The sequence below is a fragment of the Bombus bifarius genome, unplaced genomic scaffold, assembly GCF_011952205.1.
Source record: "Bombus bifarius isolate JDL3187 unplaced genomic scaffold, Bbif_JDL3187 scf7180000008046, whole genome shotgun sequence".
NCBI lineage: Eukaryota > Metazoa > Arthropoda > Insecta > Hymenoptera > Apidae > Bombus > Bombus bifarius.
In genome coordinates, this window is record NW_022884412.1 from 269,729 (window position 1) to 297,489 (window position 27,761).

The 27,761-nt window shown below is 41.0% G+C and overlaps 4 protein-coding genes and 1 pseudogene across 6 annotated transcripts; all 5 read left to right on the forward strand.

The window, feature by feature from the left end:
- The first annotated feature begins 1,793 nt into the window (after positions 1–1,793).
- LOC117207798 (oocyte zinc finger protein XlCOF6-like) lies at positions 1,794–5,838 on the forward strand. 3 transcript variants are annotated; one of them, XM_033448383.1, is made up of 3 exons: positions 1,794–3,197; positions 3,673–3,803; positions 3,887–4,028. In XM_033448383.1, exons 1-3 carry the CDS (start codon positions 3,125–3,127, stop codon positions 3,899–3,901), a joined length of 219 nt encoding a protein of 72 aa, XP_033304274.1. In that variant the 5' UTR covers positions 1,794–3,124; the 3' UTR covers positions 3,902–4,028. The 3 variants fall into 3 exon arrangements, with proteins under 3 accessions (XP_033304274.1, XP_033304271.1, XP_033304273.1); XM_033448380.1 differs by having other exon boundaries at positions 3,673–5,838; XM_033448382.1 differs by having other exon boundaries at positions 3,676–5,838.
- A 2,444-nt stretch (positions 5,839–8,282) lies between these two features.
- On the forward strand, positions 8,283–10,373 carry LOC117207804 (formin-homology and zinc finger domains protein 1-like). Its single transcript, XM_033448390.1, has 2 exons — positions 8,283–9,200; positions 9,290–10,373. The coding sequence occupies exons 1-2, from the start codon at positions 9,179–9,181 to the stop codon at positions 9,625–9,627; spliced, it is 360 nt and encodes a 119-aa protein (XP_033304281.1). The 5' UTR covers positions 8,283–9,178; the 3' UTR covers positions 9,628–10,373.
- Positions 10,374–10,715: 342 nt separating this feature from the next.
- Positions 10,716–16,073, forward strand: LOC117207834 (annotated as a pseudogene).
- A 706-nt stretch (positions 16,074–16,779) lies between these two features.
- On the forward strand, positions 16,780–19,178 carry LOC117207797 (longitudinals lacking protein, isoforms F/I/K/T-like). Its single transcript, XM_033448379.1, has 2 exons — positions 16,780–16,857; positions 17,661–19,178. The coding sequence occupies exon 2, from the start codon at positions 17,663–17,665 to the stop codon at positions 18,188–18,190; it is 528 nt and encodes a 175-aa protein (XP_033304270.1). The 5' UTR covers positions 16,780–16,857; positions 17,661–17,662; the 3' UTR covers positions 18,191–19,178.
- Positions 19,179–21,056: 1,878 nt separating this feature from the next.
- LOC117207800 (zinc finger protein 568-like) lies at positions 21,057–23,073 on the forward strand. Its single transcript, XM_033448385.1, has 2 exons — positions 21,057–21,215; positions 21,955–23,073. The coding sequence occupies exons 1-2, from the start codon at positions 21,200–21,202 to the stop codon at positions 22,341–22,343; spliced, it is 405 nt and encodes a 134-aa protein (XP_033304276.1). The 5' UTR covers positions 21,057–21,199; the 3' UTR covers positions 22,344–23,073.
- Positions 23,074–27,761: the final 4,688 nt, after the last annotated feature.

A 27,761-nucleotide genomic window follows, 5' to 3' on the forward strand; every position in this document is an offset into this window, starting at 1 on the left:
CTAGCTACTTTGTAGAGAGAGAGAGAGAGAGAGAGGGCACCTTACGTTGACTGTTTTTTTTTAAAGTTCAAGGACTTCAAAAGCACCCCGATAGATCCTACTTGACGCTTTCTTTTCATTATTTTACAGAGACGCAAATCACCGCTTGGGGATCCAGAAACGGATGCTTGAGGAACGTGGAAGCGTTCACCTGTCACCAATGCGGCAGGTCGTATCAAATGAGGCACAATCTGGTGAAACATTTGAGATTCGAATGCGGTGGGCAGAAGCATTTTGCCTGTAACCTATGCCCGGCGAGATACACGCAGAATGGAAAGCTAAGACAACATATGCTAAACGCGCACAACATCTTTGTCCCGCCGCGCAAGACGTGGATGAGATCCGCGTACGGTTAAATGCCGTATATTTCTCAACGTCTTCGTTCGTTACCGTTACTTTCACAGTAAGATACCTTTTTGATACAAGCAATGCGATTCTTGTCAAGAATCTTAGTTCATGTAACGTTTGTCTGATTAAACGGCAAAAGAAAAACAATAAATCGGTTGAAAACAAGCGAACGTTCGCGAGAAGCTTCGTCTTTATCTACCATTGCTTCCCACGTATCGTGCACATTCGTCAACGACGTCACTCGTTCACGTGATTCGGCAACCACAGCCAGGCCGCATTCTTTCGTTCGGCTTCGAAGCAAAATTCATCGGACTTTGTGGGCCATGTAATAAAGTTCGAGCGTTTTCATAAAATTTCGAACGTTTTCTTTTTTTCAGGTCTCCACAATTAGGTCATTGTCACTGATACTTCATCGATTGGAAGATATCGTTTGCCGGTCATCAGTGAAGAACGCAGATCCTCGTTTCACTTCCCGAAGAAGAACTACTTTCAAGCTGCACAAATAAAACAGACGATAAACACGATCCACGAAGATTCACTCGAAGACGCGTTTCGCGCTCTCCTAACGTTTTCAGTGGCTCTCTCCATGTAGAATTAAATAAACGATTATCCACCAGTCGTGTTCGTTTGGTCGTTGATTCATTTGACACGTAGGAAAAGTGAAAACCGTAATCGTAACTATTCGTTTGAACTTAAACGCACGCGCGTCCCAACTAAAAAACCGTTTTACAATAACCGTTTCCCGGTTTCTGTATAGTTCACATTTCACGGACACAACGCGCCAACGAAAATTAATGCCAGTTTCACGATACAGATTTCTCTTGGTCTTCGAAGAACAGATGTAAACGATCGAATCGCGGTCGGCAAACTTTTTCCTCACCCTTTCTCTCCGTCTGTCTATCTTTTGACAGAGACTGGCAATTAATTTGGACGTTTCGTTGTAGTAATCGACGAACAAATGCTCCGCTTCTATCGATGGCTGGGAATTCACTCGAAGACGGAGCACTCGTGACACGTTTACTGGTCGATTAGAAACTTCCATCCATGTCAGAAAATCGATAGCTTCTCGATATACGAATTGTCCGGTTGCCCGCCTGTTCGATGAAACTTTCTGACGGTAGTATTTTTCTTTGCATTTGACAGATTTCGTGAGGTCTCCGTTCATCTGTCAGCAATGCGGTCGAGCATACACGATGCTGTGCAACTTGAGGAGGCACATGAAATGGGAATGCGGAGGAAAACGGCAGTTTCCCTGTTACTACTGCAGCTACAGTTTCACTCAGAAGACGAGCCTGCAACGACACGTGACCGCGATTCATAAGATCGACGTTGTCAAGGAGGCGAAACCTAAAAATTACATTATTCAAACCCTCGAACAGAGCACGTCGAAATTCAATCGCTAAATTGTACTTGCACGCTATCATGCAGTTCACTTTCAATGTCGCGAACCGCTAAATATTCGCGACGCAACAATCTGTACATGCTATAATACTAAAGATTCATTGTTTTCTGTTGTAGAGCAGCTACAACATTCGATTCTAGTTTTAAATGGCAGCCAATCTTACAATTTACGGGAGTGCCGTTCAAATCACTTAGAAAATTCTCGTCTCTTCCTTTCCATAGCAACAATCCCGCGTATCCACAAGATCCACCTCCATTCGAATCCTTCGGAACGTAGGTTGTTCCTTGTGTTTGCCTTTGCCCACGTTCCAAGAACGTCCGTTTCCTTCCATATCCTTTTGCTATAACTGCTAGAATTTTTTCGCGACAGCGGCATCAACGAGCAGGGAGTGAGAAACATTGTCCTTGGGAGGATCGATGGATCGATGAATCGATTCTTCCAAGTTAGCAATGAAACTCTGGTCCCCGATGGTGCTACGTTGATTGTTCCGATATTTCTGTTTCGCGATTAACACAACTTTACTCTTTATGTTCCTCTAGGTCTTGCGAAGCTAATCCATCCGTCGATTGTTCGCGTTCAACCATTCGGTTTCAGTCAGTCAGACAGAGGAAGAGAGAGAGAGAGAGGGAGAGAGAGAAAGAGAGAATGAGAGTGAGAGAGTGAGCAGCGAGTGAATTTGTTCGTCGATAGCAAAGTCGTCCTGCATTCGGAAGATGCCTTAATCCGTCAGTGAAGAAACCGTATTCACGCGAAGAAGATGGCATTATCGTGAATCTGGCTCAACATTACAATCGAAGATTGGCTCAAAGACCGACCTGGTGACGTTACATCATCGAAGAGACAACCATGACAAGTGGCCACCGAACTGCATCCTCGAATTCGAAGATATTGCGCTAAGGATTATCGAAATACGCATAAACGCCTGCAAATTGCACCGTGTTTGATGGTTCGAGTCTCTTAACAGATTTTGGCTGAACGCATTTAACGTAGTCGGTGTTGTTTGTTTTTAATGGTATATTATCAAAGTCCGTTTTAACTTGTCTCCTAGAACGTCGATAATAGTTTGATGTGACATCAAGTGTCTAACAGAGATAATAAATATAATAATACAATTTTCCGACAATTTTCAAGCATTTTTCGTAACAACCGCTCGTCTCCCACTCGAAGATTGCACGTGTAAACCACACGTACACGCACACAATAATTTAAAAAGAAAAAGTTCCCGTTTGCAAATTTAGCGTTCGCCTTCTATGTTTGTAGAATACCCTCGAGTTTATATTCTCCGATAATTTATTTTCTTTATGTAACACGGAAGAAATAGAAATCGATCACAATATGTTCTTGCTCGTCCTAATCGATGCCGACACCTATCGAGGATATTCGTCCTGCGTCTCATTTCGATGTACAAGTATGTATACAATAATTATTACCGATCAATCTCGTCTTGAAGATCTTTAATTGACCATTCGATCGTTACCGTTTCTCACCGTTGTTTGAAATGTACGTGCGAAAAGAATAAGCAAAATCGTTACTGGTCTCTTCTTTGTCTCTTCTTCCCTTCTCGTAGTTGCAGTGAAAGTGGGAGTGAGAGCGCGAGTGAAAGCAAGAGCGAGGGTGAAAATGAGCATAAGAAAGTCAAGGAAGAAACGCCATTCCCTAATTAATCTTCTTTTATTTTCCATAACACCTTTCATATCTGTAATTTTTGTATTCGGGACACGTACCTCTCTAATCGCGAAAAATGCTTAAACTTGTTTTCTTTCGGTACATTATTCTCTCACTGTCGACTACTCTTCGGTTCGATAAACTTTCTTCTCTCCTTCAAACTTTCACGTTTCCTCTCGCCTTAACGTGTGAAATTTATTTGTTTTTTTTTTTGTCAGAAGTACTGGGTGACGAAATGTATCTAAAGTGTCCGGCGCCGGTCGATGTCCACAACGATGCCGCCGATCCATTAAGCCTGAATTCGAAGGATATCTTCGAGGAGATTGGATACCGGGCTTCTCAACATTGGGTACCAGAAACGGACAAACCTTACATATGCTCGAACTGCGGCAAAGGATACACTCACATATTCACCCTTAATCGTCATCGTAGAACAGTTTGCGGTAAAAGAAGGAATAACGGGGGCAAATGGAAGTGCACGCGCTGCAAAAGATCCTACGCCACCAAAGGGAATCTCGATCGTCACATTCAATACGCGTGCGGCGTGAAAAGGAAATTTTGCTGTTTCGTTTGCCACAGCATGTTCACACAACGTTGCAGTCTGATCAGACATTTAAAAACCTTCCACGACAGTAACAACGATGATTAATTTCCCTAAGAGTGTCAACCGATGAACATGTGCCGTGCGGAAGCAAAAAAAGTCCGAAGATTCGGGAGTATGAAGACACCCGTTTCGGAAACAAGCATTAAATTATCGATTACGTTTAGGAGTATCAAATAGTCGGTAGATCATCGTTTTTCTGACAGAATATTTTGCCAACTGATTTTTTCAGACCGATGATCAGGTTCCTGAATGTGATATTTTCACGACAAGGCAACCCTAAGAAATCGCCTAAGAAAACATAAAACGTTTCGATCGGAAAGAAACTTTTTTTTTTGTTTTTTTTTCTTTTTTCTTTTTTTTTTGTCCAAGAAGAATGTTCTCTAAGAACTTGCTGGTTTTCAAGATCGCTTACGAATTACGATTTTTCATTGTGTTACGTAATTTAGTCTATAAAGTAGAATTTAAGTGAAAACAACATGTAGTCGTTGCTGTGATTTCAGTATTTGAAATTGTTCTGTGTACGTACATAAAAGAAAGAGAGAAACTCAGAAAATCTTCGTAGAAACTGTTCAACACGTCGCATGTCCGTTGTTTATGAATATAAGTATCTGTCCACGGCTTAAATAGTATACATCCTTTTGATAAACTATCGACTATTAAAAAAAAAATATATATATATACATGTATAATATATAAATGAGACGCAAAAAAAGATTTTTTCTAAAGGTTTGAGATCATAAGCATGCTATTATCACGATGTTCGCGATGGTTATGTACCTTTTCTTTGACAAATGTTTTATAGTTAGATCAATGATGTATCAAGGTACAAAACAGTGATACGCTTCGTTGTAATTTGGAAATGTTTTACGGGTACGAAAGCACAACTTGACACGAACACGATGTCTTCTCTTCATTGATTTTGATTTTCTTATAGTTATCAGTGTGTCATATGTAGCCTCGTTCAAAAGATTATCGAACTACCGGTTCGGTATTCGTACACTTGAGCTAGGGGAACGCCATGTATTCATTCTACGTACTTAGGTTCGTCAAGTGATACACGGACGAATATTGTGTATCTTTCTAAAGTGTAACTTTGGATTAGATACACTTTGATGGTGTTGAATTATTTTATTCTTTTTTACTATGATTATTTCTTTTATTATTATTATTATTATTATTATTATTATTATTGTTATTATTACTATTATCACTATTACTTCTACTATTGCTATAATTACTGCTACTGGTACTATTACTACGAATATTGCTTACAACACGATTATTATCATTATTATTATTATTATATTATCATATTATTATGTTAATACTAAATTTTTAAGACTGTGCTTCAAAAAAAAAGTTAGGGTATATATTCGAAATATATATTGAGGGAATTTTATAACGATATATAGCAGAATTGGAAGTTGAAACAGGAAATGGTGGTTTACACTAGGTTGTATCGTAATTGTCAAATTGTGTTAAATTAAAGCAGCTAAAAATTGTTAATTATTTCCGTTAACTCGTGTTTGGTAATGATTGGGCTGTGAGAATTGTTTGTCCCACGTTTGCTATTATTTTTCTCAGTAATGACGTTAAAGACGAGTAATAGTAAGTGGCAAAACGCTCATGTATCTAAAGTGATGTATCCAATGAGGTCCAAGTCTGCATCGACTTTTACTTTATCTCGACACCATGATATCGACAAACACAATCCGAAAAAGAAAAATTTGTTGTTGTATAAGGCGTTGCATGAGAATAATAAATATACACGGTTTACATATCTCGTATGACGCTTTCCTTTCACACTGGCGCATCAAAGTGTAACGCTCCTTTACGAGAAATTCGGAACACATGCTTCTAAACGTCTTTTCCTGTAATCATCGAGCAGTACAAAGAAAGGGAAAAGGAAGGAAATAAGAGAAAGGAACTATGTGAAATCATTGCCGGGTACTTTTTCATTCGCGTCTTTCTTCATTCCACTTATTTACAATATACAATTTGAAAATCCGCATCTGTGTCGTCCCTGACATCGAAAGATGTCGATGTCGCATACCTTCTGACGACCCTCGTTTTCTTTTTCTTTTCCTTTCTTTCTTTTCAAGCGAAAGGTCACTTCACTGATGCAACTTTCCGATGCTGTTTCAGCCAAAGGTCCGTTTTTTTGCGATCAGCTGCCACTCGATATTTGGAAGCGTTGCAAGGACGAACTTCTCTGTTTGAAGTGTGCAAAGAAGTACAGCGACTGGAGGAGTTTGCGGAAACATATGAATTTTTTCTGCCAAATGGAACCACTTTATCCTTGCCCTTATTGCACGCACAGAGCTAGAATACCCACTCTACTTAAGTACCATGTGCTGCGCGAACACACAGCTTGCGAGTCAATGCAGGAGATCTATTAGCGTTCCACGATGTCCATGTTACTTTTTGTTACGAATTCGAGATCGGTGTGTATCTCATTTGTGAGAGAAAATTCAAACGATGTGATTTGAAATCGAACGAATTTTATGAATAAATTGTTGTTGTTGTTGTTGACGCTGTCATGATCTGTAATAAACGTATCGTTTATGAACATTTTCGTACTTTCACGTAATGGTTAGTACGGACTCGATGTCCTCCCTTAGCGAATGCGATTAGTTGTCGTCACGTTTCACTGGTATTCGGCGTCCACCGTTCGCCATCCATTTCCTTTTCTCTGCCATTCGGTGAATTTGAAATCGGTGAGACGCCGTGCATAGATCGAAGCTTACGTGATCGTATCGCATTTTTTTTTCAGACGGGCGCGCTCTCATTTCGAAGCGTTGCAACCACTTCGATGTTGATTGGATTTGATGAGAAAACGAGGAAGGGGCATCATTTCTAACCCGAACGCTTTTGGTTTTTAGGGGGTGGCTTGTCGGGCCAACAGTTGGACGACTCGCTGACGCCGGACCAGTCCGGCAAACCTGTCTTTGTCTGTCCGAAATGCGGCAAAGGTTACACCTGGAAGGCAAGCCTTCAGCGTCACTTGAGCACTGGTTGCGGATTACCACCGATGTTCTGCTGCAAATTGTGCGACTACAGAACCAGCAGGAAGGACATACTCTTCAGGCACATGAGACACGTGCATTCGCGACTTCCGGCTTAGCGTAATTTTACCTTTGTTCGTCGTCTTTTCCGTCGCTTCTCCGACCGATCGCGCGCTTCCAGAAGAATTCCGAAGGATCTTCTTTTCGCCAAGGCGGACGTTGAGAATTGAGAAACGTTCGAATTCGAACGACCGTAAGATCATTGAGGTGGAATGACTGCGTCAACAATGGTACATCGATACGAAACTCTTTCCTTTTCACTCTTCTCTTTCAATTATTTAACAAGTATATTATTTTTCAATTATTTAATAAACATGCGCACGTCCAACGATCCTACATTTTAACGTGTTTCTCTCTGTAAGCTTCGCTGCGAGTATCGTTGCAAGATTAAACGAACGTTACAGCGGTCCGCAATCTTCTTCTCTTTCATAACGTTAGTGCACGTATGCTGAATTCTGGTTATTCCTTGGCCCTTGGTTAAGCGTAAGCTTTACATCACAAGCAGGAATTACGGTGTACGACACTTCGTTGAGAGTTTGAGAGGCGATCGAAGGATGCTCGTGGAGCGTTTTATTCGTTGAACGAGATTTCGATGCGGCGTCGTACGAGTTCGCTCGATCCGAAGAGAACAACGACGTCCTCGAGGCATATTCACGAACTCTGCTTCATCCTTGTTCTTTTGCTTTGTTTCAGGCGTTTGGAACGTACAAGGTTACGTGACTGACTACGGCTCCGTCGATGGCCTCCAACTTCCTCCGGAATTCGATAAGTTTAAGATTTCCGCTGTGACACAGTCCCTGTTGAACAATCACAAGAGGCACATGTGCGGTTTCTGCAAGAAGGTCTTTCCCTTGAAGAACTTGTTGAGGAGGCACGTGCAATTTGGATGCAAGATGAATCCCAGAAATTCGCAATTCGCTTGTTCCTTCTGCCCGTACAAGAGCACATATAAGGCGAACATGGAGAGACACGTGCGAAATGTTCACGATACCGGCGTGTTAAAGTTTCGTTGCGACCTATGCAACTTTCGTAGCAATTATTCATTCTGCGTGAGAAGGCATATGAAGACTTTCCATCGTACGAGTGACTCGAACGAACCGAAGCAATAGTCGTAGACCGTTCGCGGCTACTTGTTTATTTTTTCCATCGTGGAATTCGAAAGGCCTATCAAAGTCGATTTACCAATCATAGACTATGTCGTAGCACGAAAGAAAATAAAAATTTCCGGCGGTTACGTGATTCGTACGCAAGATGTACTTTGCATGTACATCGTCGTATCGGTGACTATACACGTATCGTAATATTATTCATAAGCAAAAGTATTTGTAACTATAACGAAAATCAGTATAGTCTCACACTCTCGTATGTTATAGAGAGTTTCAGAGAGATTCACAGAGTTTCACAGAGTTTTAGATAGTTTTAGAGAGTTTTAGAATGATTTTGTAAGGAATCAGTATTACGCCCGAAGCAAACGTTTATCGTCGTTTGATTTCTTCGTTTATAGAGACCGTCGATTATGCTGTCGCGATCGTTGTCGTATCGTATCAAGAGCGAATAATATGATAAGCGCGCATTATTAATTAACGCGTGCCGTTAAACCTTCGTTTTTCGCTTTACGGTTTCCGTTTGTGTTCGCTATTTGTATTCGTTGTTCGAGAAGAAGAATTCGAGTTAAACGCGATCGACAAAATTCTCGCGTGAATTGATTTTTATCAACGTCATAAATATTATAACATCGTTTATCGAAATAAGTAACAAATGTTCTTTGTTAACTCGTCCGTGGACACAATAAACGATTCTATAGGTTTTACCAGCGTACCATAAACATGGTCGTCCCCTTGAACGTATCAGCGTTTGCTGAAAAGCAACTACGTATGTGTAGTATGTACGTATGTACATCGATCCCAACAATGTTTGTTTTGTTTCTCGCGTTTCCTTTAATAGTGAGTTAAAAAATGCGCGATCGAATTCAAGTATATGGCGAAGGTTATTTTCAGGCTTCTTCGTATGGAATGAAGTCGTGTCAACGTAACAGTGAGAAAGGAAATTCCTCGAATGTCAACGATGCGTGTTATCTGTGTGTTCGATGAGAAATTCTTACGTATCATTTCGCGAGGTTCGTGATCGATCGATCGCATTAACCAATATCTGCTGTTGTTGTTTCAGCGTTATTATGGCCTTACAAAACCATCTTTGCGTTCGAGCCAGAAAACCAACTCGCTCGAAGGAACGATTGGCAACAACAGCAGCAGCAACAACAACAACAACAACAACAACAACAACAACATCGTCAAGCTGGCAATTCGGATATTCGAGAGAGAAATTTCGTTTGCGTGGAGTGCGGCAAGGCGTACGCGGTTCACAGGTCGCTCTGGAGACACCTAAAGTTCGAATGCGTCAATGCCAAACCGAAATTGGCGTGCGATGCCTGCCCCTATGAAAGTCCTCACAAATGGTGTATGGAGAATCACAAAAAGAGACATCACAGCAACGTTTGCAATTGATAGTTTGTTCGTTCGCCTGTCTACGAAGATCGATGCACGAATTGAACAACATACCCGATGCTTGCTCGTTACGAAGGATATTTTTAAGAAAATTCTTATCGCCTCGACCGCACGAATGTAACCAACCCCGACAGTTTATCTCTTCGAGTTATGGATTTTTCGTCCTATTACACGAAATAAATTTTCTTCCATGTTAGACGTCGACAACGACGTCCGATTTGTGCGTGATTACACGTTAAGACCGCTAATGTTTCAAGGCAGCCCGAATACCTGCGATAAGCCACTGTGTATCATAGTATTTACAAACATAGTTCTTTTTTTACTTTTTGCACGCGTAAATATTTATGTACAAAAATATTTCCATACGTAAGAAAGCAACTTGTAAGTATTGTTATTCAATTTTTCTCGACCCTACGGATAGATCGAGCACGAATAACTGCGATAGATGCAACGAAGCATCTACTCGTTCTGCAACAAGTACTACGTATAACGGTTTTTTTTATTAAGTCGAAGCTTCCGATGGGTGGTCTCGAGTTTGTACGTGACGACGAGGCGATAACAGGCGACCTAGAGCGAGATAACAACGATCGAGTAACAAGATGAAAGGAACAGCAATCCTTGATTTTGATAATTGGTTGCACATAGTGACTTAAGCTTCGCAGTGATTGATTTATCCGAATTTTGCAATCACGCTTGCGTTCGAGCCACGATTACTTGATTTCTGTAATAAACCGATTCCGCAGAAATGCGTTCTATGTTGACGATTTCTAACCTTCGGTTTCCTATCTATGCCCACAGATTCATTCTGCCGATCGAATCGAGTCATTCGCGAAGAATAATTTGCGCGACGATCGACGCAACGACGCCCGTTACCGTCACCATTACCGTGACGAACCGCGGATTACCATCTTTCAGATTTGATAGGGGACGCGATTCGATCGAAGAAGCCGGCCCTCTTTCTTTCCTCCGTACGTCTCCGTAACTCGGCTATTACTAACTTGGTCCCTCTGCTTTCAGCCTACCGGAAGATGTACATGGGCGACCAGGTTCTCGGCTATACGTGCACAATGTGCAGCAAGTTCTACAAGATGTGGAGCAACTATTTGAAGCACAAGTGCGAACCACCTCAGTTCAAGTGTCCCTTGTGTCCATTCGCTGCGTTCAAGGCCTTCATTCTACACGCCCATCAGGCCGAACAACACTTCAAGGTCACGTCACCGAACACCTGAACCTTCCGCTTCGAGCGTTTTCCGATCCGCGTCTCCCCTACGCGGTATCCGATTGCCTTAATTCGCGTCGAAGCATCCTGGTGCCTACCTGCTCCTCTAGCGGAAACGGTTTTCGAATCGACGACGAAACAACCGGTGTATAGCGGAACGCGCATACTTTCATTCTTATTGTTTGTTCTCGCTTCGCATCACCGATTCGTATCAGAGTCACGTCCGTAATTTGCTTTTCGAGTCTTCCGTGCTTTCCACATTTTTCGCGCTTTCCCGACTACCAACAACACCTCAATCTCCACGATTCGTTTTCTTCGGACCTCTCGAACAACGCTACGTATAACCATCTATAATCGTTTCTTCGCGTTGCAACTTACGATCTACGATTAATCGATCGAAATCGATCGGCGGCAAGAAGTAAATAGCGGACGTGGTTACGATTCGATCAGCGCACGCACTTCGTTTTCAACGAAGAAGAACACGGACTATCTCATCGGGAATGCTAGGAACGTCTGGCAGGTTTTTACATTTGATCCTGATTCAAAGATTGCATGCGTTCGTCGGCCGATCGTAATCGCCGTTCATTTTGTTCTTTCTTCGAAAAATGATGAAAAATGCGCAGTTTGCGTGGTGTTTCCTGTTGTACGGAAATCGTCCCCCCGTTGATCGACCTTACGTACTAAACTTTATCGAGAGGATTAAATCTTCTTCTTGTACATCATCGCTAGTCTCGACTGTGTTCCAAATACGAAAACCTTATTTTCCATCTAATGTTGCTTCGATCGTTATATATAATATTTACATCGTTTCACTCGTTCCTCCAATACGTCTCGTATTTATTCTCGGAAACGGTACAAGCCACGTTCCGAGGACAACCAAACACACATACACACACACAGCACACACACACACAATACACACTGTAATTTTCGCCAGCTGTTCGTTATGCAAACGCGTGACTGATTTTACACCGCTTAGACTTAAGAAAAATTAAAATTATATAATTAAGGATAAAGCATCGGCTCGAACTGCGTTGCTCCGCGTCGAGCACTGGATCGCACGAATGACGCCGTCGTCGCCAACTTGACACCTAATCCCCGCTACTCGTAAATGCATGTATTTTCGTAATACCAAAAATAAAGAAACAGAAGAGTATCGTAAACGATCGGAGAAACTGTATTTTTTAGGCAACCGATGCGACGACGAGAGCTTTTCTCCTTGTATCGACCTTTCTCTTTTCTTTTTCTCTTTCTCTCTCTCTCTTTTCCCCCCTTTTTCCTCGACGGTTATATTAAGGGAATAGATTATGAATAGAGAGACTGGAGAGATCGTTTGACGACAGAAGCAAAGGACGACACGATTTCTGCCAGGATCCGTAATAACGAGTAATTCGTTTTACGTGTTTCAGCTATCGTCTATCCTTGTGGTTCCTGCGACAAGGCGTTCAAGTGGAAGAAAAGCTTGGTGCGCCACGAGCGAGAGGAGTGTGGGAAGAAGCCTTACCGCTGTCCTCACTGTCCTTGCGTGATGAATCTTAGGAACAGTCTTGTTCGTCATTTGCAAGTAAAACACGGGCAAGATTGTCGCGTTAAAAGGCGACGAGTGCACCGATCGAGTCTCCTGAGGGCTCAGGGTCGAAAGTTACATTGACACCGCGCCGGATGACGAGGTTGTTCGATTTCCGAGATAATTTATCCGTACGATGTTGATGGATCAATGTTTTTGACCAAACAACGATCTTACTTCCGAGTTCTCGTTGGTCGGAGCGAACTTTGCTTTTCGATGATCTGCAAATATTTCTCCACGAATAAAAGTGCGACGGAGCGTGCATACCCTGCTATATTCATTCGTAACGATCGTTATTTATTACTCGTTCAACGAATAGAATATGTATGTTCCTTAATAAATGCAACATCTATATATATAACTACAATTATATATATATAAAGATGATAAAAACGCAGAAATCTATGTGAACGTTGATATTTAGATACGCTGTGTCATCTATGTATGTATACGTTGAGTGTCGATCGTGAATGTCGATTCGTGGGATGTAGGAGAACATATCGGAATCCTACCGTTGAAAACTTGGTTGTTGTTGAGAACTTGGTTCGACGATATCGTCGAAATTAACAAAAAAGAGTTCGAATCGAACCGAAAGAAGAAAGTGCACGAAAACGAAACGGCTCGACGAAAGAGGAAGCTAAAGCGAAGGGAGAAAGAAAGGAAGTAGTACGCTTTGCTGATGCTTTTGTGGAGCGACAGCTTATTCGTGAAAAGTGGCATTGAACGAAACGTGTTATACTCAAAGATATCTCTCTTCCTTCCTTTCAGGTTTCCACACGTGCTGCGAATGCAAGAAAACGTACAGATCGAGAATGGCTCTAAATCGGCACGTCCGAGAGGAATGCGGCCGAGTTTTGTACACGTGTCCCTTTTGCCACAGCATCATGCCTATGAAGTTCAATCTGGTCAACCATCTGAAGAAGGAACACGGCTGTATGGCTAGAATTTGAAGCGACCTAATCTCCGAACGGACTGGATCGTCCCTCGAGAATAAATATTTTTTCTTCCATACCGTATCTTCTTTCGTCTACAACGACAAAGCTACAACGAACTGAACGAACGTCATTCGCGATGATCGCTACTCGGTCGGATCAGCACAGCGACTGTAATGCATATATGACGTCATATATATATATATATATATGAAAAACGTTACGCGTTCGTTGATCGAATCACTAAATCCGACAACAAGGAAGAAACGTGACATCGGTTTGACTCAATCGTTTCAATTAAAACGTTTCCGATCAAAGTATAACGTAGTTAACCCCTTAACCTACAGCTACAGGCATAGCCCGTAACGCGATGATCGAGCCAAATATAATATATAATATAATGTATAATAGCTTGTTTACCTTTTCGGACCAAAATTCTCGAACGAAAGTCGTAGGTTAAGGGGTTAACGTATATATTGTGTTGGCAAATAAGTGATTGGGGATTTTATTATTACGTGGTATTGGCAAAATTCGCAATCACTTAGTTGCCAACCCAATACTTGTATCGCGCAGACGTACATTTCGAGGTAAAGAGCAGTCAATAAAGTGTCATCGAAACAACCACTCGTTTCTCGTTTGATCTCGCCGACGAGGTGCAGTACAATTAATGTGAAATTATCGAGATGTGCGTAGGACCTGAACCGAATTATACGCAACCGAATTACACTGCGCTTTCCTCTTTGCCGCGGCGCCATCGTGGTCGTTATTTTTCGTCGATATGGGGTTGATCCGGTCAAAGATGCCGTCAGTTGTTAGACAGCTGCACGCACACAACACATACGCGCGCGATAATGCTCTCTTTGACCCATCGATGAACAGCAGGACAGTCGTAGATGTATTTGTCGATAATGATTACGGTAACAGGTATTTACTCCGAGCGTTTGCCGAAAACGATCGTTAAACGATCGTTTAACTGGTTCTTCGACTTGGACTAACCGAAGTTTGTGATTTCTTTCTTTTTTCTTGCAGATTATCTAAGTCTAACCGGGAATCGATCACACGCGTGCAAGAATTTTGGGTACGTGTACATTATAGGTGCATACGCAGTGTCTCTATTGTCCGAAAAGGACCAGATTCCTAGTGTGTAGTTCGTCGGAACATGCGCAAAAAACACGATTGAAACGGAAAGTTGTTCGAGAGATGAGATCGCGATGGGACGCGCGAGTTCGGCAAATACAAATGTATTCGATCACTGAAACTGCTAGATGTGAAACCGCGCAGCTACTGCAACGCGACTGGACACTTTCGCTGATTCAAAGAAACGTCGCCAGTTTAATTCGATACTATTGTACCGATAAACTTTGTCATCAGATTGGATATTCGCGTTGCTGGTAATCGTTCCTCTGTAAGAGGTAATCCTTTTCGCGTGCATATCTCTCATTGCGCGTCTTTCTCTTTTTCTTGACGAGAGAGAGAGAGAGAGAGAGAGAGAGAGAGAGAGAGAAAGGGAGATCGTTTGTAATATAATGTAAATTTTTCTCGATAGCATGCACACACATCTTTGTAAATAAATAGCAGAAATTAGCTGCCGAGCGAAGACGAAAAGAGAATTTTTGAATCGATCGATTAAGGACAAATACAAATTGCCGGTACACGTTCGAGCAAGAGGCTGACATATCGTCCGAAGGATTGCGACGTTGGACACGATAACGTCGTTGTTTATAACGGAAAAACGATCGGTGTTTGTAACGAACTCGCTCGAATCTCTTGGCTCTTGGCTCTAATTCTGCCTGCATCGAGCCACTCTGCACACGAAACACACCTAATAGAACGTAATCGCAATCGCGCGATTGGTTTGGTTTCTGTAAAGGAACGATCGACCTCAGCACCAGCCGCGAGATTTTAGAGCACGTCCATGCGTATTTTGCGGTGAAATCTGTTCGAGCGTATCACTGACGAAACGAACGCGTTTCTTTTTCAGAATGGAACACCTGTTTGGCCTGCTCGAAATCGTACAAATGGAGGAAGTCCTTGCATCGGCACGTGCGAGAGAGCCCGGAATGTTGGCCTGTTCTCCTAACATCCGGAAACGGCGAATTCATCCGACAGATTCACTACAAAATGCTTTACAATGTTAACAATTGATTCGCCTCGTATCCCAAGACCCGTTGATATTTGCGACACTTGTAAAATAACTAAATGGACGCAGCCGCGCGCACCGTTCCTGCGTGTCCATTTCTCTTGTTACTTCGGATATCTTTTTATAGAAATAAATGTTGCATTATATTCTGATACAAAAGGCTACTGCGTTACGATTACATCGATACTAAGCTCTCTTTACGGACGAACAACAAGTACGCTGTGCCGCGTAGTGGCAGTTGTCAAGATGATTTTCCATTCTTTTTTCAGATCACTTCTCACGGGGATGTCTCGCTCTTTCGTATCTCTTTCCTTTTGATTATTTATGTGGATTGGAGCCAATCAATTTATTTAGCTTATCGTAGTAGGTGTGACATTTGATATTCTTTTTCGCGTTGAACGCGTCTCACATTCTTTTAACCTTCATCTCTAATCTTTATTTTTCTGTTTTAGCTGTCTCGTTATTCGCAAATTTACTCGATCACCTCTCGTAAAAAATCGAAAATCGCGAAAGTGTTTTTCTTTTTTTAAATCTAAATGTCACCTCTCTTTCACAGCGGATATATAATCTGGCTGACGCAATGGTTTTTCACAGATTTCTGGCTACACTGTTCGACTAGGACAACGAATAAGCCGCGAAGGAAGTACCCTTGTGGAAAGTGCCAGAAGGTCTATTCGAACGCCTCTTCTCTGTACCGGCACTTGAAACTCGAATGCGGCATGCTTCCACAATTCCACTGTCCCTACTGTCGCTTCAGCTCAAAGCGGAAATTCAATTTGGACTCTCACGTGGCACACAAGCATAGGAAATTGCTCAACAGCTATGTAAATAAATAAGTTAGAATCGCGTGATGTCTATTTTCTCTGTCCAGGATGTATCACGAAAAACGCGCCAATACTCCGGTAGAAGATAAAAAGAATTCTCGCGCGTACAAAAATGTTATATGATCGATGCGAATAAAAAATATTCGTATCGCTTCCTGACTATAATCGACCCTTATAATTCCAATATTATAAGAATAAAGCGCATGGATAATTACGTGTGCGTTCTTTACAACTGTCTAATTATTTATTTTGTATATTCGTTATCCTTGCCATTAGTTTTATATCACGTGTGACAACACCGTAACGTTTAAAGAAATTGTTAATCGTTCGTTTGATTTTACAGGTAAATTGCATCGATAAGATTTTTGCATTTGGAACAACGATAAGTATCGTTCCTTCTGAGATATATTCATTGAACACGGATTTATCACAGCTGCCGTTAAACTTGTCGATGCATGTTTTTGTTTCAGGAAATCGCGTAGCACATTTTGTGTAAGCGTCGCTTAGCGGTTGTAACGTCACCGAATCGTCCCAGTGGTCGAAAAAAGGTTACTTTCCAAGCGTAGACTACGTAAATGTGTAGCGATTGCTTGCATTTCAAAATTAAAACGATTCGCCTGTCTTTGTCTTCTCTCCCAAGAATACTCGTACGTGTTTCAAAAGGAGATACACGTACATATACGTATACAATGTATAAACTCATTGATTACAACAAAGTACATATTTCATATTGTACATTAACAGATATAGTTTCCAATATATATGTACGAAAGCAGATTATTTCACGATGAGCGAAGCATTCTGTTTGATTATTTTATTGTGGAGGGTTGGAAATTGGCATCTTTTCATCAATGAACGAGGTTGAGGAAGAGATGGAGAGACACGATCGAGCGCGGATCGTTACGATCGTTACGTTAACGATCTATATTAAGTAAATATCGGGCAAACGTAAGCTCACCGTCATTCTATATAGATTTGCTACGTAGTTGTGGCGAGCAAACCTGTCTCTCCGTCTTTTTTCTCTCCCTCGAAAACCTCACGCCTATTCACGTAAACACGACAAAATTTTACCACTGGGCGCACTTATTTCTCGGGGCTATTGGCTGATACGTTATGTGTTGGGTTGGTTACGGGTTTAATCTCACTGATCTCTCTTGCCGCATAACTATTCGTGCATCGAACGAGAAGAAACTCGACATCCTTGATATCCATTTTACCACACTATCCTTCTCGTCACCTACGACCGTCCGTCATAATTTGCGTTTTTGTTTCTCGTTGATTTTCTTTTAACTTAGTCGAATAACCTTTTACCACGATCTCGCGTCTCGCTTGGCGTCGGGACCTGTTGCAGGAATGGTTGCATTGCTGTCGTTATTACGATCGGATTGCAAGCAGCAGCAGCAGCAGCACCAGCACCACCAGCAACAACCACAGCAACAGCAAACCAGTAAGAGAGGTCGTCCTTCGACATCAACCACTGCAACCACGACGAGAGGCGGTGTAGTTTTGGCGAGCAGACGCGCCAGCAACACTTGGGACAGTAACAGCTACGATAGCGGAAACGACAATGGTGATGGCACGCGTACGTCTACCCGTGAGGTGGTATTTCCTGACTCGTTCGAGGTATTGCCGCAGCCTTGTGATCTTAGTGTTGTATATATGGGCGTTCCGCACGAGCAACAACGAAAGTTTCGGTGCCAATTTTGCGGAAAGGGTTATAGATGGAAAAGCACGATGCGTCGTCATGAAATGGTCGAATGCGGAGGCAAGCCGCCGGGTTTTCAGTGCCCTATATGCCCTTACAAGGCCAGGCAACGTGGCAATTTGACGGTACACTACAAGCGTCACCATCAAAAAATCGACTACGACGAAAGCGCCTAGAATCTAAATCGAAGTTACGAATTTTGTTGGATTTACACGATCGTCCTAGAAATCGGAACACGTACACGTGCACTTTTCTGCTTCACTTGTTTCGATTCGACCTATCTTCCTTCTCGTACCTTATCGGGTTAATTTTGCACTATTTCCCTTTTTTCCTTCGTTTTGTTTCTCATCTAGAGTTAATTGCATTCAGGCGTTGTAAATAGCTGACGACGTAAATAGTAAAAGGAATCGTTCGATTTTCTTTATCCCGAGTTTGTTACCTCAATACAAGGATTTATTATATTTTGATTCTATACCTGTACATAATTTCAATTTATCTATCGTTATTTAAAGTTTCTTTTTACTTTTATCCTGTAAAAACCGTTTCTTAGAATTACCGATTGTGCCTTTCGTTTCTTTCTTCTTTCTTTCTTTCTTTTTTTTTTTTTTTCGTTTCCCCGCATTTTCCATTGCCAAACGAAGGTCGAACTGGTGTTTACTTTATCGTTTAAATCTCCTTTCAACTTGTTTATTGTATGTATATCGAGTACTTACAAAGATCGTACTACAATCGGCGCAAACTTTAATACGTTATCTACGAAATGTCAAGTAATAATTTATTTTAAAAAGGTACGACTACTCGTGGTACTTTCGGCTCTTACGATATCGTAAAGTGAAAATAACATTGTCAAACGACATTTATCTCGCACGTAAAAGATTAGGATAGCCGCTTTCTCTCATCGACCGATCAACGTCGAAATTACATTGACGATCGTGTTACCACTATTGGAATTTGTTATCTTAGAGTCGTGTACGTACATTTTCTTGTACTTTCATATATATTTTAGACATTTTTGTGTTTAGATACTAAGTTAAATACTTTCATGTTAAAACATTACAAGGTACGTAAGGTAAATGGAACTGAAGAGATAGTACACATGAAATTATATATCACTTCGATGTAATAGGGATAAGCGATGATAGTGCCTTTGACAAAACTGAAAAAGGAAAATATATATATAGATATATGTATGTATACACGTACATGTATAAGCGCGTGTGCGCTCGATATGTATAAAAGTAATCTTAGGCGTAAAGCGATCGTGTATTTATCGCGAGCATTTATCTCCGGAAAATCGGTTACCTGAAAACACTTAGATTTACGATAGACGATAATAAAAGTACCAAATCTTTCAACTTTGCCCTTCGTTCGAATACGACACGCGATAGCTTTGATACCTTTGTGCAATGTATACTTTGACTATAGCGCGTGCAACAAACGAAATGAAATCTAGTGGCAAAGTGAAAGATATAGATGACGATGAGTCGTAGGAATCATAACGTCATACCATATATTTTTTTTTTCTTTTCAGATCGCTACGAATCTCTGTGAATCGTAATCGCATTTAGAATGCCTGGTTTGACAAGCAATCGTAATCGCTCAGTATCAGCGAAATACTTAAATAACAATATAATAACGATAATCGTTATCATTAACGGACGTCCAATTTGATACTGCGTAAACTCGTTAGGATTAAACACGTTACGAAAAATCGCAGACGGGACAATCGACATTATAATCTTTAGGAATTATTATACTTTTTAGACGAATTTACCAATGCGGAGAAACTTGCTCCTCTTAATCTTAATTCAGCGGAAGGATCGACTAAATTTGCTCAAGCGAACAAAAGGGTCGATCTCTGCGCTATTCTTTCTATGAATTACCCACGCGGTTTGTGACTTTTATTCAGGCGGAAAAAACGCTTTCGTCGGAAGATGTAAACTACTCGAACATTCCCTCACTTGAACATTCCTTCGTTTTATCGAGATCGACTCGTTTGTCCTTCTACGTACAAGTATATATTCCTAGCCTTATAAGTAGTAACGTTTTCCCAATTTTTATATAAACATTCGTACATGCGTATGGTAGAAAGTGGCAGAGGTGGAGAAGTATACATACATTTGCAAAGAATGGGAAAAAGAAAAGGATTCGTTGGGAGAACTTTTCTAAACGAAGTCCAGTATTTTTGATATCAGTATTTACGGATGCTCGCATCGACCTGCTTGGCGAATTAACCTAGGATATACTCGTTCTACCCAATTTCCCCTTGTACTTTCCGTTGTTAAGTTCGAGATGACTTTGCGTTTGGCGTGCTTTATACGGGGACCAATCGACCAACCAATCGCGACTAATTCCGCAATGTATCCGACTTTTATAACCGCTGGACATTTCAAGGAGACGGGTACCTCTCGCATGTTACTCGTGTCTTTGATGTTCCTTGTTTCAGTTCTGTTACAGATGAACAATGCATTAACGAGGAAAGAATGCAAGTCGTCTCTCTCGAATACTCGTTCCGATATTTAGCACTTTAAACTCTCTTTTTGGAAAGATTTATCTGTCGGATTACGAATATCTATTACGATTATCTCCAGTTAATTTTATTATTAACATTATTATTATTATTATTATTATTATTATTATTATTATTATTATTATTATTATTAATTATTATTATTATTAATAAAAAAATAATCTTTGTTGCGGGTTATTTTCTAAAGAGCGTAAGTGTTATTCTACTCTCCTATACCTCCATGTTTTAGCGTTTTTTTTATGTTAACGATTAGCAAGCGAAACGAAAATTCAACCGTCCTCCGGTCTATGACGGAAGAAAATATTTCGGTGACGAAGCACCGAATCTGCCGCTGTCGAGAAGATAATTTTCCAACAGACATTCGGCTAACCAAGGATTTCTGTTTTCAGCGTGTTGGTACCGGCTACCCATCGGTTTCGAGACGTATCCTTGCGACACCTGCGGCAGACAGTACAGGAGGGTGATATCGTTGCAGCGGCACAAGAGACTCGAGTGCGGAAAGGAGGCTCAGTTCGAGTGTGTAATATGCCACGCGAAATTCAAGCACAAACACAGTTTATTGAGACACTATAACGTTCACGTGGCGGACGTGAAGAAATCGAGCAACTTTGAACGCGAAGAGAGGTCGGCTTGACAGGCGAAACTGGAGAACCGGATGCGTGAAAAGAGAAGTTACGGCCGTTAACGGTTTCCACGCCTATTCTTTCATTCGTTACCACCGATCACGAGTTTACGTTTTAAGACGTATTAACTGCTCTCGAATTGCCAATTCGAGATTTCACATTTACGATTTTTGTTCGTTTTATTGGTTTCCATTTTAGTCAAAACTGTATGAACATCGAATATCGTTACTAGTATTTGAAGAATATCGAATAATATATGGTTGCAATTACTTTCTATCAAAGGTTACAATTCAACGCTATAACAAAGACGAAGAAAGAATATGACGATGAATGTGTTTGCATGATTCATAATTGACAAGGAAGCGGAAAGTTTCGTTTGTATTATATTATTGTCGTTAACGACATCAGCGATAAGTGTTATGAGATAGAGCTTATTTTATGTTTGTTCTTTCATAGATATGAACTTTAAGACGCATTGAAATTTGCAAGAATTTGCTCTGTTTCGGTTATTCATTTGCGGAATTTGATCATTTCCTTAAAATGAATAAAAATTACATTTTCCAACGTGCTTCTTATTTTTTACACGACACGTTATATATTTTGTTTGTTTTTATTTCTAACTCGCCAGCCAACAACTTCCAATCAACACCGTTTCTGTCGCAACTTCCTTGTGTAAGTTTCATTTGGTTGTTTCCTAGGCGAAGGTGTTATTCTGTATTTTGTGTCGAAAGTTCGTGATATCAACGATCAGCCGGAACATTATCTACATCGTTCCTTTCCGTTTCAGGTTATTGGCTGCAACTTTATCCAAAGAATGAAAATACGATCGAGGTACAGCAACCGGTACTAGCAACCAATTCAAGAAACCGAAGCATCTTCCAATCCAGTCGAATGACACGTGGACAGTTGACGTACAAATGTACAAATTGCAATCGTTCCTATATGAGAATGTCTTGCTTGAAGCGGCATTTACGAGTTGAGTGTGGACAAGCACCGAAATATCAGTGTAAAATATGTCATGGTTGGTTCAAATATAAGCATAACTTGACGGCACATTGGAAAATGCACGTCGAGGAGCCGAAATATAATTGCGACCTATGCCCAAAAAAGTTTTACAGACGAGACAGATTGCTGGAACATCAAAAGAGGTTGCATAATATTCTTCCAATGTTATGAGATTCTCATTGGATTTACAGACGTTAGCAAAACAATCTTGCAAACTTTCAACTCTATATGCTGCCTTTCGAAAGATGCCAACAACGCTCTTACATTTTGTTTCACGTTGTATCCCAGTTTAATCGATCGTCGTGTTTGATCTATCATTGAGAAACGGTATGTAATAATTCGACCAGGAGACAGAAAAAGAAGCGGAAAGAAAGAAAAGGGCAAGAAAGCACGCAGGAACAATATCCACGTGCTTCGTAATCGGTACAAATCGGTTATTACGAATGCCATCCAGTTTGAACAGAAAATTCCGACGAATCGCTGATCGTTAATTGGCCATTTTCTTCTATTAGATATTTGCGCTGCCTTATTCTTATGAGATTATGTATGTATGTATTTACATATGTAGCTCTTGGGTATGCCCATTAATCTCACCAAAGAATCGAATATAAGTTTGCAAGCCCGTGAGTTAAGTTTATGCAGTGATTTCTTCTCTTATAGTACTTGCGTGCGGATAAAGCTTGTAGAAACGTATGCTGCAAAACGCAAGATACAAAATCGTTCCAGATTTAATTTTGTTACGAATCAGTATATCGTTGTTGTTGTTGTTGTTGTTACTCTTAAAGTATTGTAGGAAAGGCGATAAAATTGAAGCGTTATAGTTGCTCTTTCCTACAACAGTGCAATGTACGCCTCGAATAAATGACAATATATACGAATCATGCTTTCTTTGATAATTTAAGTTTTCATCATGTTCTCTCGATGTATCATTTGTTCCTCCTTTCTTCGTCGTGTAGGTGTGGATATATTTTGTAATGAAATAATATATAGATATGTACGTATTGTCTTCGTTCAGGAATAAACATTGAACAGTGGTTCGATCGTGTGCGGTACAGTATATATCGTTTTGATGAACGAGTCAATCGTGTAGATCACTAGTAGCTAATACGAGCCGAGAGAGGAATAGTAGTATATCCATATTTGATTTTTCAGGTGGCGCGGTTCGCTGGAAACTCGCAGTGGTCCAAGTGACGCCATACCAGTGTCCAAAATGCTTCAAATATTTTAAATCGTCGAAATCTTGCTGCAATCATCGAAGCACGTGCGGCACAGACAAGAAATTTCGTTGCGCCTTTTGTGATTATCGGTCTCATCAAAAGGGAAACGTTCTTCGACATCTTGCCACGCAACATCCTGAAGCTGGTCAGAAGAAACGAGTCAACTGCGTTCTAAAAACCAATGATAGTGAGAAGATTGCTTTATCGTCGAATATAAAGTACAAGTAAACGTCTGGAAGTAGCGGAAAGAGTGTGTGTATCGAAAATTGCAACGTAATTCCACGATCTCTTCGATCTCGTCTTCGTCATCGAATTCGTGTAAACTATTGTATCGTATGCTTGGCATGCCCTTCAAACGATGTAAAGTTGAAGAGTGATGAAAAAGTGTGGACAAAAGTAGTGTTGTATTTATTGTAACTAATCCTAAGAAGGTCATTTCTCCGTCTGTTTCGTGCTGTATTCGTACGTCCGTTGTGCGATTTATTCCTCCATTAGACGTAGATAATCGAAAATTGGATTGTTTACCGACTCTCCAGAGAAGTACGTTCTCCTATTCTATTTGTTTGCGAACGATCGTTTGCTAAAAAATAATCCGACGTGGTACAACGTGACATCGATTGTGTGCATTCGATCGGTGGCAACGCAAGCTAACGCGCGTAAAGTTACGCAAAGGGAATAAAAGTTTCCCTCGTATTCGATGAACATTGCACGTTATATGCGCATATTACGCAAGGAAGGCTACGTTTCGCCAGGTTACAAGCTGGCTTGTTGAGACTAAGCCGATCGAAACGCAGCGATTATCAGGTTGCTTCGAACACAGTATGTATTGTACTAAATGTGTGCTCGGTTACAGTGGTGCAGAGACGTGGCGCGAAACACAGGATAGATCTAAAGTTCTTTTTTTCTTTTCCCGATTTCAGATGACACGACCGGGAACAAAGCTATCGAGGAGAACGCCGATCTGCCCGTTCAAGCATGGAAGATCCAGGAACAGGGGCTACCATTCGCCGAGTTGAAGATACCAAAGGCCTACAACTACGTTGGCAAGAAGCCACCAGGACAATTTGGCTGTAGTAGATGCGGAAGATCGTACATGAGGAAGGATTCGTTACAGCGGCACGTTCATTGGGAATGCGGCAAGGAACCTCAGTTTCAATGTCCGTTCTGTCCTCAGCGATGTAAACGGAAGGCTCACTGGTTGCGACATATTCGCCGACAACACCTGGACAAAATTGGAGACATGGAGGCCTATTTGCTAGCTTACTCGCCGAAGCTCGAAATCGACTAAATGGGCAAACGTTTCGATTTCCATTTGCCGAGAACTCGAACGATCAACATTCGAATTTTGCTCTATGCTATAATTGTCCAAAATTCGTTGCGATCGATCTCTCACGTCTGCCATTTACTTTTTTCCCTCCTACTTGGTGCCAGCTTTCGGAAAAATTATTATCGATTTAAAATATAAATTTCTCCCGTAAAGCTTGGTAACATTCGCGTATTGTGCGTATTTGCTTTTCTTTTTCTTTTTTTTTTTTTTATTGTACCAAAATATTACGAGCAACGAAACGAAAACGAATCGCGAAAGCAGCTTCTAGGGGTGTTCGATAAAATTCAAGAATTGATTTTAGTGGAGTTTAGTTTGCTTCTCGAAAATTGAAATTAAGACAAAAAAGTATCGACATTTTGACCTGTGTTTTAACGATAAATTTTATCGATGAATCTTTTTTTATCTTTTTTTTTACACTATCCTCATGCATATATATGTACTATTTACATATATTTATTTATTTAGCGAGAAAGGTTGTACTAATGAAATATGCGTCTCAGGTTGTTAAAATAAGCAAAATTAGCTTTACTCTTGAAAGAAAAGTGAAGCAAAGAAAAAAAGAAATGTCGTACTTTATTCTTAAAAGCGTGCATCGAGCAATCGTAATCGTGAGTTTTGTATTTCGAGCTTAAGACACCGACTGATATTTATTAGAGATATGTACATCGGATTTATGTGTGGTTAACATTTTTATATTTTTAATACGTTTTGCGATATTCTTTTCCTCTCTTTCTGTTCTTTTTCTTTCCCCTTTTCATTATTTTTTTTTTTTTTTTTTTTTTTTTTGTAAAACCGAGATATTTATGCTTTTCATAGAAATAGTTTGTCGATCGCATCATGTACTCGATCTCCAGTGCCTTATCGATGCGCGTAGATGTAATCGTAATGGCTCACCACGACAATAACTACGAGTTTCTAAATCTCACGAGCAGAAAGAAAGTACACGAAAAAGAATTAGTCTTAAATATTAGATCTTAAAAACAATACGAGTAAGAGTATTTTCTATGGACGTGGTAGGAACATAAATGGGTTCGTAAGCGAACTTTTGTTAAGACTGATATTTAAGCGCGACAATCACGAGTCGCAGTGTTGCTTTATGATCTTGCGACCTAGTATTAACGTTTTAAGCAAGCCCTATCGTATTTCGTACGTTTGATTAAATAAATGTGTTAGAAGACGAAAAGTACCAGAACGTTCTCCAAACATCTACCTTGTCATTACACGCGCTGATTTTACATTTTTTTTTTCCTCCGTACTTCTCACGATCGAATGCAGCTACAAAATTTTTCTTTTCGTACAACAATTAACCGTTCGTACCTGTTTCAGCTTGACAGATCAACGATTTTACCGCTCCGATCCATTGCGATATATACCTGATCTTCCATAATTTTTTTTTTTTTTTTCCCAGCGAAAGGAGTATTTCTCACCCATGTTTGCCAGACTCTACTTTCCTTTTCGCATTGTGCTCATTTTTCTTTCTCTCTCTATTTTCCTATCTCTTGCCCTCTCTTTTTTTCTGTCCCCCCTCTCTCTCTTCTCTCTCTCTCTCTGTCTCTCTCTCTCTATCTCGCTGTTTCTATATCTCAATTTTTCACCGGTTCTCCTTGTATCTCTCTGAACCCTGTTTTAAATACAGAAATACTTGTACATTGTTGTAGAAAGCGACGATCGCATCGATGTACCGACGTATCCAATTGTGGGAAATAGAGTCGGAAATCGTTAGAAACGCGGAAGAAAGAGAAAGAAAGAAAGGGAAAAATACGAAAGCGTGTTTCGACTGTATTTGGCCCACAGTTCGTCGTACGACCACCACATCGTTGCGATCCTTCCCGTCATAATCAGACGCGTTTCTCGCAATTGCATTTCTCTCTTGAATTTTTGATTTCTTTTTCTTCTTGTCGATATTAGGGGAGTAGCATGTGCACTAACTCTTCTCGAAACTTGTACATAGAAACACGTCTTTTATCGCTTGTGCGTCGAAAGGAACAGACTATTGGACTCGGAAAGGCACGGATCACTCGCTTCGTTATACCTCTTTTTGGTTGAAATTGTATGTACGTTCTGTTTCTTTCGTTACGCACAAATACCGCTCCTTCTTCGTATGCGAAATTTATAGCTAGCTGCTTGGGGCTCGAACGTAGGGATACGACAAACGTGCATTACTCTCTTCTCCCTTGTCATAATAATTTACGCATTTCGATCGCGTGGAGATGATCATGCTCGAGAACGAATCGCACGGATCAGACATACACGATCGCGATCTTCCTCTAGTCACGACGATTCGGACGATTCCTTCTCGAAGCTATCGAACAAAACGCGATCGTTTTTCAGGATACTCGCGAAATCGATCTTCTGCTTGGAATGGCGATAGTATGCGAGTAGAACACGGGTGGGAACGCAAAGAGGATCGAAAAACGAAAGGTAGGAAGAAAGGGAAATGAAAAGGTGTCCTCGTGGTATCGCTGTTCTAGGTTGAAGATGATTTTCGCAGCGCCTAGGCGTCTATTACCCTAACAAAATTAGCGTGGAACGATCGCGAGTCGTGTCGGGTTGTGTCGATTCAAGTTGGCTTAGCGTCTAAGCTTGATACACGTAAGTTCGCATTTGCGACGCAACAAAGAACGAAGAGATCGGGCTTCGGTACTGGTCGATACCCGTATCTCCAAAAAGATGAACAAGCGAACGAACGAACGAATGATCGCGTTCCAGGATTTAATGACCGTCCGATTCTCGTGCGGTCGTACGAACAGCATACTAATAAAGTCGTGAATCCTGTGTTCCAGCCGAAGACCTGAGCATCACTGGACTAAAGTGGGCGGCTGCTTGGCACAGATGGAGCGTGCCTTCGATCATGTGGCGGTCCGGCGGAGGATTGGGCAAAGGGCTTGGTTCTAGCTCCTCGAATCCCGAAGGCTTCAATTGCCCGGCCTGTGGCAGGGTATACAAGCTGAAGAGTAGCCTGAGAAATCATCAGAAGTGGGAGTGTGGCAAAGAGCCTCAATTCCAGTGTCCTCACTGTGTGTACAGAGCGAAGCAAAAGATGCA